This window comes from Heloderma suspectum, chromosome 2, assembly GCF_057233095.1.
Source record: "Heloderma suspectum isolate Gila_16-S chromosome 2, 16-S_ref, whole genome shotgun sequence".
Lineage (NCBI taxonomy): Eukaryota > Metazoa > Chordata > Lepidosauria > Squamata > Helodermatidae > Heloderma > Heloderma suspectum.
The window spans coordinates 373,681,680-373,695,337 of record NC_139459.1 but is presented as its reverse complement, the minus strand read 5'-3'; the positions used below and the strand labels follow the sequence as shown (position 1 = coordinate 373,695,337).

General features: G+C 46.3%; 1 protein-coding gene across 1 annotated transcript in view; it reads right to left on the bottom strand.

The window, feature by feature from the left end:
- Positions 1-1,197: 1,197 nt before the first annotated feature.
- The window catches only part of LOC146356154 (uncharacterized), a 45,336-nt gene continuing 32,875 nt past the window's right edge, over positions 1,198-13,658 (bottom strand). The window contains exon 12 of the mRNA XM_084830027.1: positions 1,198-2,694. Coding sequence (XP_084686153.1) covers positions 1,198-2,694 — 1,497 coding nt within the window. The remainder of the gene's footprint in view (positions 2,695-13,658) is intronic.

Below are 13,658 nucleotides of genomic sequence, written 5' to 3'. Positions count from 1 at the left end.
GTGGATCCTAAATTGGCAATACTATTTATCTTTAGTGGTCCTAATGAACATTTACCAAACAACGAAATGCTGATTTTTATGATGGTAGCATCTTGTCAATTAATAGCAAAGAATTGGAAAGAATCTAAGATCATGGCATCTGGCCCCATCACTTCCTGACATATAGAAGGGGAAGAAATGGAAGCAGTGACAGATTTTACTTTCTTGGGCTCCAAGATCACCGCAGACAGTGATTGTAGCCATAAAATTAAAAGACGCTTGCTCCTTGGGAGGAAAGCTATGGCAAACCTGGGAAAGACTGAAGGCAAAAGGAGAAGGGGACGACAGAGGATGAGATGGCTAGGTAGCATCACCAATGCAATGAATATGAACTTGAGCACACTCCGGGAGAGGGCGCAGGACAGGAAGGCCTGGCGTGCTATGGTCCATGGGGTCACGAAGAGTCGGACACGACTGAACGACTGAACAACAACAATAACCACCTTTGGAATATTGTGTTGGCTGAAAAACAAACTAAACAGATAAGGGCACAAAGATAACAAAAAGAATCTGACACCTTCCATAAAATCTGGTATAAATTAATTGACTTTATTAACAAAGTTCCCAGAGAAAACCACCACCATGTCATAGACAGATATGGAAAGATACATGTCGATAATTACAGCTGAATCTTAAACCCCTGAAGGACTTCTGTGGATAAATATAAGGTTATTAATACATTGAAGCTCCTGCGATCCCTGTTGACTGTAACTGGATTTCCTATGTAGTTTGTGTTTTGTTAAAATATTCATGTGCTCACTGATTACATTAAAAACATGCAATTAAAACTCAATAAAAATAATAAAAAAACTTTGATGTTCAGCAAAGGAGTTAACCAAATGGCAGCTCTTTAAAAATGCCAAATATTAAAATTATTCCTCTTCTTCTTTGATGTGGACTAAGGTTGTATCTCCTACTATAACTCTTTCCGCACCCAAGAGTTTAAATTCCTTCTCCTCTGTGTGCATTATCTGATGGTGTTTGAACTGTCTCTATAAACTGACTCCTTCCACATTCGAAGCATGTAAATCGTTTCTCCCCTGTGTGAGTTACTTGATGAGAAGTGAGGTGTCTCTTCTAACAGAAACTCTTTCCACACTCCAGGCATTTAAATGGCTTCTCCCTTGTGTGAATTAGTCGATGGCACATGAAGCTCTTTCAACACTCTAAGCATGTAAATGGTTTCTCCCCTGTGTGAGTTACTTGATGACCAGTGAGGTGTGTCTTCTGACTGAAGCTCTTTCCACACTCCAGGCACTGAAAAGGTTTCTCCCCTGTGTGGATTCTTTGGTGTGACTTAAGCTTTGAACTAGATGTCAATTTTTTCCCACACTCCAAGCATGTAAATGGCTTCTCCCCTGTGTGGATTCTCTGATGCTTCAAGAGGCTACTCTTTTCACTGAAGCTCTTTCCACATGCCAGGCACTGAAACGGTTTCTCCCCTGTGTGCGTTCTTTGATGTCTCATAAGGCCTGAGTTCCAACTGAAGCTCTTTCCACATTCCAAGCATTTATATGGTTTCTCCCCTGTGTGGATATTTTGATGGTGCATGAGGCGTCTCTTTATACTGAAGCTCTTTCCACACTCTAAGCATGTAAATGGTCTCTCTTCCGTGTGAGTTGCTTGATGAGAAGTGAGTTGTGTCTTCTGAGTGAAGCTCTTTCCACACTCCAGGCAGTGAAAGGGTTTCTCCCCTGTGTGGATTCTTTTGTGTAACCTAAGGTTTGACCTATAAGTGAATTTTTTCCCACACTCCAAGCATGTAAATGGCTTCTCCCCTGTGTGGGTTCTCTGATGCTCCACAAGGCTTCTCTTTTCACTGAAGCTCTTTCCACAGTCCACGCACTGAAATGGTTTCTCTCCTGGGTATACTCTTTGGTGTTCCATAAAGTGTGAGCTTTGACAGAAGTACTTTATACACTCAAAGCTTTGAAATGGTTTCTCCCCTGTGTGAGTCCTGTGGTGTAATATAAGGCCCAAGTTCCACCCAAAGAGCTTTCCACATTCCAAGCACTGAAACGGTTTCTCCCCTGTGTGGATATTTTGATGGGGTATGAGGGCTGTGTTTTCAGTGAAGCTCTTTCCACATGGTTTCTCCTCTGCGTGAGTTGCTTGATGAGAAGTGAGTTGTGTCTTCTGAGTGAAGCTCTTTCCACACTCCAGGCAGTGAAAGGGTTTCTCCCCTGTGTGGATTCTTTTGTGTAACCTAAGGTTTGACCTATAAGTGAATTTTTTCCCACACTCCAAGCATGTAAATGGCTTCTCCCCTGTGTGGGTTCTCTGATGCTCCACAAGGCTTCTCTTTTCACTGAAGCTCTTTCCACAGTCCACGCACTGAAATGGTTTCTCTCCTGGGTATACTCTTTGGTGTTCCATAAAGTGTGAGCTTTGACAGAAGTACTTTATACACTCAAAGCTTTGAAATGGTTTCTCCCCTGTGTGAGTCCTGTGGTGTAATATAAGGCCCAAGTTCCACCCAAAGAGCTTTCCACATTCCAAGCACTGAAACGGTTTCTCCCCTGTGTGGATATTTTGATGGGGTATGAGGGCTGTGTTTTCAGTGAAGCTCTTTCCACATGGTTTCTCCTCTGCGTGAGTTGCTTGATGAGAAGTGAGGTGTGTCTTCTGAGTGAAGCTCTTTCCGCACTCCAAGCACTGAAATGATTTACGTCCGGCTCTTTCCAGCAACACCTTGCATGGTTCTCCTTCATTCTCACTCTCCTGCCCACCACATTCTAGAAGGAAGAGGGACAATTGGTGGCAGCAGAATTGAAAAACAGAGCCTGACATCAAAGAACTATCAGTTAACTTTCTTGTAGCAGCACCTATTCCATTATGGGCATTTCCTCATGAGGCTTTTATTGTGTGCTTATGATTGCGCACTCTTGGTAGTTTGCAGGTCCTTTACATGACGTTATCATCCTCCAGGGCCTCTCTCTCTCTTTGCAACCAGTATCATGGGTATTTTTCCGAAGAAGGAAAGTCTGGTATTTTCTCTGAAATCCTGCCACTGAAGCCTTGTGAACGTGCACAATTCTGCTATATCACAGCGCCATCTAGTGGTTGTATAATAAAACATATAGATAGGCAGTGAAAGAAAACCCTAAAAAAAAAATCATGTGTAAAGGAGCTGGTCTAAGTCCAGAAGCAGAAGGCCCGGTAAAGGTGCAGGATAAAAGCCTCAGGGAGAATGCCCTAGGTTACAGCAGAGGGAGAGATGGGACTGTAAGGGATCTCCATGGGCTCTGATGAAAACCCAGCTCCATCTGGCCCCTTAATTTGCATTTTCTCCTCTTCCTACACTATCCCTTTTCCTTCTGTGTCATATCTTTTGGAGTACAATCCTGCAGGCAGGAAATGTGTTGTTTGTTATGAATTGCATGCAAACCACCCTGGGAGCCATTTTGGCTGCAGAGCAGGGCAAAAATGCTTGAATAATACATGAAATAAAATAAAAATAAATAACTGCAGTTCTGAGTGACTGGAAACGAAAGGTATTAAATAGATTATGTTGGGTGGCAATAATTGAGAACCACTATTCTGTAGAGTGCTGGAGAAATCGAGGCCCAACTGCCACCTACGAAGTTAATCGGGGAGCCTTAGACCAGTCAGTGACTGGGTTCACACAACATGCTAACCCAGTGTGGGTCATTGTTGAACTGTGTGTTGTTTGTTAAGAACGTAAGAGCCCTGCTGGATCAGACCAAGGGTCCATCTAGTCCAGCATTCTGTTTACACAGTGGCAACCGGCTGCCCACGGGAAACCCACAAGCAGGACAGGAGTGCAACAGCACCCTCCCGCCCATGTTCCCCAGCAACTGTACATGGGCTTACTGCCTCTGGTACTGGAGGTAGCACTTAGCCATGATGACTAGTAGCCATTTGAGCTGAGCTATTATTGTGGTTTTGAGTAACTCACATGCATTTTGAAGGGATTGAACCCTCTTGACTCCCCCTTTCAACTTCCTTTTCACCAGTTCCCTCATTTTAGAGAAGTTTCCTCTTTTGAAGTGTTGGACCTCCTGGGCAATTTCCCACTTAAATATATATATTAAATCTGATAGCACTGTGGTCACTGTTTCCAATTGGTTCAACAACATTTATACCTCGTACTAGGTCCTGGGCGACACCACTTTAAATCCAGGGTCACCTCCCCTCTGGTCAGTTCCATGACCAACTAATAGCCCAACAGGAAGTTAAGTAATATGTATGTCGTAAAAAGTTTTGTATTATGCTTTGCAGACTATTATGAGCATATGCTTATCAAAAATGCTATAATTGTAATGAAATTATGCATTTAAGGGGGGAATGTAGCAGCCATATCGGGGGTCAGACTAAGTAGCCTCATGCCTCACGTTCTTGCTGAGCTCTTTCTCACTTGAATATATGTTTGTAAGCTGACGAGACGCAAGAATCTCTTAACTTGTTACCAAGGCTAAGGTCATGGTGATATGTATATCACGTTCTCTGCTGTTCTCTGCTTATCATGGCTGTCCTATAACCCAGTTCCTGGGATATAAACAATGCTGCTAGAAGAGGAAATGTTGAGGACTGCAACCCCACATGGGAGGGAGAGGAGGAGCCGTTTCCTATGTGTCACAATATCTATAAAAACAATCTGCTGATGTAAATCGGGGCTTTTGGCTCTTTGGAAATGATTCCAGCCATAAAGCCCGCGTGTTAAATAAAGAAAAACTCTTTTTCCTTCACTCTGTGGTCTCTCTGACTCTGAGTTCTGCAACAGTTCTAGGGCACGTTTAGGGCGTCAAGAAATTTAACCTCTTTATCATGATTGGAACATGCATTTATCCAGTCAATGTGGGGGTAACTGAAGTCACCCATTATTACACCACTTCCTTGTTTGGAGGCCTCCCTGATTTTGTTTTCTATCTCAGGGTCACTCTGAGCCTTCTGGTCTGGGGGCCAATAGCACATTCCTAGCACTACGTTAGTTTTGGATCCTGGTATTGTCACCCGCAGTGCTTCCGTGGAAGAGTCTACCCTTTTAAAGTGTTCTAGTCCACTCGACACTATGCCCTCTTTGACGAACAGGGCAACACCTCCCCCAGTACGCCCTTCCCTGTCCTTCCTGTGGATGACCGTATCCCGCTGGTTCCCTCTGCTCCACCAGGTTTCTGTAATGCCCACTATATCCAGGTTCTCCTTTAAAACCAAGCACTCCAACTCTCCCATGTTGGCTCGGAAGCTTCTAGCATTTGCATAGAAACACCTATACAGGGTGTCCCTCCCCAGATGTCTCTGGCATGTGTATCTTTTGCTGTGGCACTTAGGCCTTTTTGATTGGCTATCATGTTCCACCATATGCTCCTGGCCCATTTCCTCCCCTTCTACATTTGGGCAATCCAAAGCATTTTCATCATCATCCCCTTGGGATGCTTTAACGTGAATCAGATTCCTCCCAGCTCCTGTCAGCTGTCCCCCAGGATTTAGTTTAAAAGCTGCTCTGCCACATTTTCATAGAATCATAGAAACATAGAACAGTAGGGTTGGAAGGGGCCTATAAGACCATCGAGTCCAAGCCCCTGCTCAATGCAGGAATCCAAGTCAAAGCATCCCTGTCTAGCTGGCCCTGTGCATGGAACAGGTAGCATTTCAGAGAAAGCCACCTTGGTAGTCCGGGATTTCAACCTCCTACCCAGCAACCTAAATTTGGCTTCCAGGACCTCAAGACTATATTTCCCCACATCGTTGGTACCAACATGGACCATGACGACTGACTCCACCCCAGCACTATCTACTACGCTATCTAGACGGCGCGTGATATCCGCAACCTTCGCACCAGGCAGGCAATTCACCATGCGGTCAACACACCCATCACAAACCCAGCTGTGTATGTGTCTAAAGATCGAATCCACTACTATCACAAGCCTCACCCCCGGAGGCACATCCTCTGTGCGAGGGGATATTTGTTCATCTTCCAAGGCATGGGTCCCTTCTAAGGGATCATTGCCCTCTTCCTCAGAATGACACCCTCCTTCCCTGAGACTTGCATTCTCCATGGAAGGCCAGGATCTCTCCTCGATAATCCCAGAGTGCAGGAAATGGAATAATGGGCTCAAGTTACAGGAAGCCAGATTCCGGCTGAACACCAGGAAAAACGTCCTGTTACAGCAATACGACAATGGAACCAATTACCTAGGGAGGTGGTGGGCTCTTCCACACTGGAGGCGTTCAAGACGAGGCTGGACAGCCATCTGTGAGGGATGCTCAGGACTCAGGGGTCCTATAGGCCCTGTCCAACCCTAGTATTCTATGATTCTCTGTGACAGCAGAGGAGCTGTCACCCTGGGAGTGGGACACAGCTAATGGGACTCTGAAGGTCTCATCCACCAACCTCTCTGCCTCTCTTAGCTTCTCCGGGTGAGCAATCTTGGCTTCAAAGGAGTGACCTTGTTCCCCAGGAGCCAGGAACCCATTACACCCACGACTTCTGTCCAGCAGCCAGATAGTCATACATGTGTCATTCAGTGCAACCCACTGGATAAGCCCCACATGCCTGCTGGCTTTCTACCGTCATAACTGTTTTTTTATTTGGGTGTGTTTTAATAACTTAATAACTTAAGTTATTACTACGAGAAAGTTATAGTTATTTATTTACAATTACTTACTATGAGTAGGGCAGGGAGAATCAACTGCCCTGGCTTTCCTTGCCCTGTTGCTGAACTTGCACAGGTGATTAACTCGCTTGTGTTTTGCCACTTTGTCACTGGGGTTGAGACACTTCCTCTGTGGGGCTCCCCATGCTTGGAGAGCTCACTCCCTTGAAAGCCTGCCTCCTTATATAGACTGGATGCAGCAGCAGTTGGGCCTACCTGATTGGAGGATCTTGTCTGAAAAGCAAGGGAGGCTGTGCATGAACTCCTGACCAGCACTAGCTTCCCGTGGCTGGGAACGGAGGTCAATCGGCCCCCCAAGGAATGAGGGTTCCTACTTAGGAAGGAGGACTATTGAAAATAGTGAATGGGAGACCTATTTAGGAGAGATCCTCTATTCAATGGGTCCTTGGAGGGCACAGTGCACAAAGGGTAGGTGATTTGGGAAGGGAAGTTGTTTGCAAGGGCTGAGTCCTTTGTCCTGTGTTTGGTTTTGTTTAAAGCTGAACTCTAAATTTGGGATAAATATTTTTCTGTGCTTCACTTAATGAACTACTCTATAAGGCCTAAAACCCGAGCCTAAACTGAGCCCAAACTGAAGCTAATCTATCCTTTTTCTATTTGTGAGCACTCTCTTCCACTAGCTCATCCTATACTGTGGCTCTTGTCAATATGGAGCCATTAATTGCTTTTATTCCTCCTTTCAAAGCTTGGGATTAATTAAAATATATATCTGAGGTTCTTTTCAAGCACCTAGAAATATTTGTTAGTGTAAAGCTGCAAGTTCTTGCTGGATTTCACCCTGAGATTTAACTCTATATTGCTTTTATTCCCCACTTTTAAGCTTGGGATTCATTAAAATATGTGGCTGTGGTTTTTTTCAACCACTCAGGAATCTTTGTTAGTATAAAGCTGCAAGACTTCTAAGTTCTTGCTGGATTCCCCCTCAGATATTTAGTTCTCTGCTTTAAGTTTGTAAGGGATTATCCCTCTGGGACTTAGTTCCCTTTGCTGTGCCCTTGTTTTGGCTTCAGCTGCTATTTATGAATTATAAATAATTACCTGAGGTAATTTAATAGATAATTAAGTAGTTTCACTTCCCCTCCCCTTGCACAGGTGCATATCCTCTTATTTTTCTTGAAGAAGCCACCTTGAGAATCCATGGTTTGTTGTTGGGTTCTTCAGGGTGGTTAACAAGCCACACTGCAGGGTTCCACCACCTGGTGGGAAATGTCCTGGGTACAGAAGACACGCCAACCCACGGTTCAATAAACCACCCAGGGTTCAACAACAACCCACACTCAAGCACGGATTGTGGGTTAGCATGTCATATAAATATGCTCCGCTTTTCCACGTAAAATGCTCAAGGCAGCTCGTTGTTACATCTAATCAGAATAACCCCATGCACTTGGCTGTGACCTTCTTGGAAATGGGACCAGACATAAGTCTATGGAAAAAATAAACAAGGAGGTAACAGACCCATGGCTAAGTGGAAGAGCCTGTGTTCTGCATCCCTATGGGGCCAGGTTCGATCCTAGCAAGTAAAATTAAAGGATCTTGGTAGGAGGGCCCAGAAGTCTCAGACTGTGGAGAGGTGCTGCCAATCTGAGCGGTCAGTGGTGGCATCAATGGACCAATGCCAAATTCAAATGTTAGTGCTTTTGTAAATCGGCAGTAGTACTTACCGAAATACGTGACAGAGCACGTCTTCTGGTATGAACCTACCACGCACTACAATCATCATCTCAGGCCCTCCTCCAGGTACCTCCTCTGAGGGCGGTTCAGAGGATGGCCACACGGGAGAGAGCCTATTTGGTGGTGGCCCCAATTGTGGAACCGAGGTCCAACTGGCGCCAACATTGATGTCAGGGTGGACACTGAGCCCATGGAGTCCCAGAGTAGTTCTGATTCTGAGGAAGAGCAGTCGCTCCTGGGAGAGGAGCGCGCTCCTCCTTCCCAGGGCCAACCGCTGACGGAGATTCCTCCCACCAGCATTCCTAGCTTAGAAAGCAGTCCAGGGAGTGACCGAGCGCAGATAGCAGACTTGGTGGATGCGCGACGCCGACGCAGAGAGCGGCGCCAGATGGAGGGCGCAGAAAGGAGACGTAGTGCCCGGTTGGCACGCAAACAACGGCTGCGCCCAGAGGATCCAAGGGAAAAGGGGAGGGACTCTCCCTAGTCCTTAAGTTCAGGGGTCTGCCAGTAATTCCCTTTCAAACGGGGACCAACTGTTCCAACTTAGGGCATAGGTACTGTGCTGCTCAGATCTAGTTGCAAACAGTATAGTTGTTAAGTTGTAAAAGAAGAATAAAGCTTTGAAAGGAATCCCTTTGTCTGTGTCTGGACTTGGCTACTGGATTAGACTGAGAGAGGCCTCCAAGGAGCCCTTGACAGCTGTGATCCTTTCAACGCCAGGTTAAGACTTCCCTCTGCTTCCAGGCGTTTGACAGGATATGATAAGGTATTAGCTGGTCCTGAGATTTCTGCGGTTGCTTGTTTTTAATTGTTTTGTATGTCAGTGTTATTATATTATGCTTTATTGTATTTTTAAGGTTTAAATCTTTTGTACTTTGCCCAGAGTGCTTTGGCTAGTGGGTAGTATGCAAATGTAGTAAATCGATAATAAAGTAACAGCACTGTGTGGACTTTCCCCCCTAAAAGAAATTGTAATGGGGAACCCAATGGCAAACTCTTCCATGGTGCATCAGATTTATACCCCACATTTTGATGACCCCGGGGCCCAATGCAGCTTGCAAAAACATTTACAAAACAAGCCAGTTTGTTGTGGTGGTGAGAGTGCTGGACTAGGACTGGGAAGTCCCAGGTTCGAGTTCCCACATGGCCATGAAGCTCACTAGGTGAATGAACCTAACCTACCTCACAGGGCTGTTGTAAGGATTAAATGGAGAGGAGGATCATGTGTGCCACTTTGGGCTTCTTAGAGGAAAGCTAGGATATACATGTAACCAATAAATAAATAAATAAATCTGAACGTATCCCTCTCCCTCTTCACTCAATACACGGTGGTTGAATAGAGGTTGAGTGCACATTGTTAGACTGTGGGGTATTGTGTAGTCTGAACCTAGCCACTCGAACAAACTGTGGTTAACCACAAACAACCCACAGTTCATAACCCAACAACAAACAAAGGGTTCTTTTCATGGGTTGTTCATCATTAACAAACCGTGGTTTCAGACAACACAATCACCCACGTTTCAACAACAACCCAAGGCTCAACGACAACCCACAATCAACCATACTCAACCCTCGATGTGGGTTATCATGTTGTCTGAACCCAGCCACTGTGTCTGTGAACATCAGCCATTTCCAAGCAAGAACTGGAGGGGGCTGATGGTGCCACACCTTGGTTCTGGGCTTCTTGGGAGGCATCTGGCTGGCCCCTGTGGGGAGCAACATGTTGGCCTTGTCCAACAGAGTACTTCTTATGTTCCTAAGTCTGCGAATGAGGCTGGAGCCTTGGGGCATCCAGTCCACTTCCACCAGATGCAGCTCCTGACACCCAACCCTGACATCATCTACTGAGGCTTTGACAAAGGCCCACCAAGCAAGGGTGGCTTCAGAAGAGACCTCAGCAGGGATCCCAGAAACCACCCAGGCAGAAAGAGAAGGACACTGGCTGCTAAAATGGAGCAGGAGTGCAGAAAGAAGCTGCAATTAATTTTAATCCCTTGTAATTTGATTGTATGAACCCAGAGAATGGGGGAGCCTTACCCACAGAGGCCACGATCCCCAAATTCTCTTCCATGACATCCCTGTGCAGAGCTCTTTGGTCATGATGATCAAGAAGGGCCCACTCCTCCTCAGAGAACTGCACAGCCACCTCCTCAAAGGCCACCTGGAAGAAGAAACATCATCGCTGAGCACAATCAGCAATGGAAATTATGTCGCCAGGGATAAACCTGAACGTGTGGTATTCACAGCCTCCTTTGTGGGCAACTTTGATGGGAGAAGAAAAAGGACAGATCCTATTGGGCCTGGAGATGTGCAGGGGAAAGAGGCGCCCAGGCTGCTCCCTCCCCTGTGAACGTTCCCCTTACCTGATCCAGTTGCACAGAAGCTGTTTCCAGCCCACCACGACGAAGAGACGAGCTACTAGATTTTGTCCCCATCCCCAGTCCATCTCCTGTGAGGGACACAAAAGATAAAGGCAGGTTTCATTTACTATCAACTCTATTTGCCCGGACTTTATGTAGCCTCAGCTGCAACATCTGCACACAACAGGGAGGGTCAACAGACTTGAGGTAAGACTGGGACTTGCAGGTGCCCAAATAATCTTAAGTAAAAGACCTTAAGGGGGCCCACACCCCTCAAAATGGCTGAAACAGGACTCAATGGCCTTATTTATTTATTTGATTGATTGATTGATTAAATGTATTAATTGCCCATCTGGCTGGTCACCCAGCCACTCTGGGCGATGTACAACAAGAACAATTTAAAACAATAACATACTACATTAAAAACATCACATTTCTAAAAATACCCTAACCAACCCCAAATGCCTGCCTGAACAACCACCATGTTTTCAGTGCGTGGCAGAAGCTCATTAAAGAATGTTAGCCCACTGACTGGGGAAGGGGGGATGATAACCACGGGGGAGGGTAGTGGGATGGAGTATGTGGACGTGGAAGAGGAGGAGGACAGAGGAAGAGAGACACAGATATACAAAGGGGCAGAGACCATCCTCTCACTGTCTGGCTAGGTCATTTCCTGATTCATATTGGGAAGTTATTTGGAATTGTTTACAAGGACAGAAGTGAGAGCTGCCTCTATATATCAACAGTGACATCCCAGATATTAGTGAAGCTGAGATTTGGACAGGCGTGTGTCCACCTCAACCTCTGAGGAAAATCAGATATGATGAGGAAAACGAAAACCAAATGGAGCAGGGAAAAATAAGACAAAGCAGCCTCTGAGGAATTGGGATGTTCCATGGGCACTGATTGCTGGCTGACACTTGGGAGAAAAAAAGAAAAGAAAACTGGGGTGTAGGGAATGGAACCCCAAATGGAAACACTTGAAACTGGAATGATTCCTTGCAGAGACCTCAGCAGCGACCCCAGAACCCATCCAGGGAGGAAGAGAAGGACACAGGCTGCTATAAAGAAGCAAGAATGCAGAAAGAGGCTGCAATTATTTTGTAAATCCCTTGTAACTTGATTGTATCAACCCAGAGAATGGGGGAGCCTTACCCACAGAGGCCACGATCCCCAAATTCTGCTCCATGACATCCCTGTGCAGGGCTCTTTGATCCTGATCCAGCAAGGCCCACTCCACCTCGGTGAAATACACAGCCACCTCCTCGAAGGTCACCTGGAAGAAGAAACGTCATATGTGATCACAAAGGAACAAAAACTATGTAGCCAGGGATAAACCTGAACATGTGGCATTCACAGCCTCCTTTGCGGGCAACTTTGATGGGAGAAGAAAAAGGAAAGGGACAGATCCTTTTGGGCCTGGAGATGTACAGGGCAAAGAGGCACCCAGGCTGTCCCCACCCCTGAGAATATTCCCCTTACCTGATCCAGTCGCACAGATGCTGTTTCCAGCCCACCACGACAAAGAGACGAGCTACTAGATTTTGTCCCCATCCCCAGTCCATCTCCTGTGAGGAACACAGACGATAAAGGGGGGATTGATTTACTATCAACTCTGTTTCCCATTCAAGTCTGCCTGTACTTTATGTAGCCACAACCACAACATCTGCACACAACAGGGAGGGTCAACAGACTTGGAGTAACACTCTGACTTGCAGGTGTACAAAACATCTTAAGGAAAAGACCTAAGGGGGCCCACACCCATCAAAATGGCTGAACTAGGACTCACTGGCCTTGGAATGTTATCTCATTCAGGGGGGGGAAATGAGAACCAGGTGGGAGGGAGAGTGGGATGGAGTATGTGGAGGTGGGAGAGGAGGAGGACAGAGGAAGAGAGACACAGATATACAAAGGGTCAGAGACCACCCTCTCACTGTCTGGCTAGGTCATTTCCTAGTTCATATTGAGAATTTATTTGGAACTGTTTACAAGGCCAGAAGTGAGAGCTGCCTCTGTATATCAATGGTGACATCCCAGATATTAATGAAGCTGAGATTTGGACAGGCATGTGTCCACCTCACCCTCTGAGGAAAATCATATGATAAGGAAAACGAAAACCAAATGGAGCAGGGAAAAATATCCCAAAGTAACCTCTGAGGAACTGGGATGTTCCATGGGCACTGACTGCTGACTGACTCTTGGGAGAAAAAAAATAAGAAAACTGGGGTATGGAAATGGGACCCTGAATGGAAAAACTCTACACTGCAGTGTTTTGTTGCACTGGTCTGCTTTTTTATTATCCATGTACCCTGTATTTAACTCAGCTTGGATCCCAAGGTGAAAAATGCCCCCAGAATCCTCACCCAGCATGGTCAGCGGCTTCTGTCTGGTTTCTGCTGGAGCCATATCTGTCTCAGGGAAGTCCATGTTCTCATCTGCAAATGAATCCTGAGCCAGAGAGAACAGAGAGGTCTGGAAAGAGAGAGGGTGGGATTAGAACAGGAATATGCAGTACAAGTCTTTGGTCAAAGGTGGACCGCCCTGGATGATTTCCAGAAAGTGTGAGCAAGTGATGGAGACTCTTATGACATCCTTGACAAATTTCTCAGCCTTTTGACACTCCCAGGATCAAACAGTCTCACCTGCTGCTCTGCCTGCTTCATGTCCTCGGCCTGGCTCAGGAGGAAACCTTCTGCCAGGGCCACGGCCTGGGAACTGGTCTCTGGCCCACTTTCCCTCACCCAGCTCTCCATCTCCAGGGGTAGGACAGCCAGGAACTGCTCCAGGATCACCAGCGTTGGTGTGTCGCTCTGGCTTCAGCCACTGGCGGCAGAGATGGTGGAGTTGGCTGCAAACCTCTCGGGGCCCCTCTGCCTCCCGGTAGTGGAACTGCCTGAAGTGCTGGCACTGTACATCTGAGCTAGTCATATCTTCACACAGGATCCTCTGT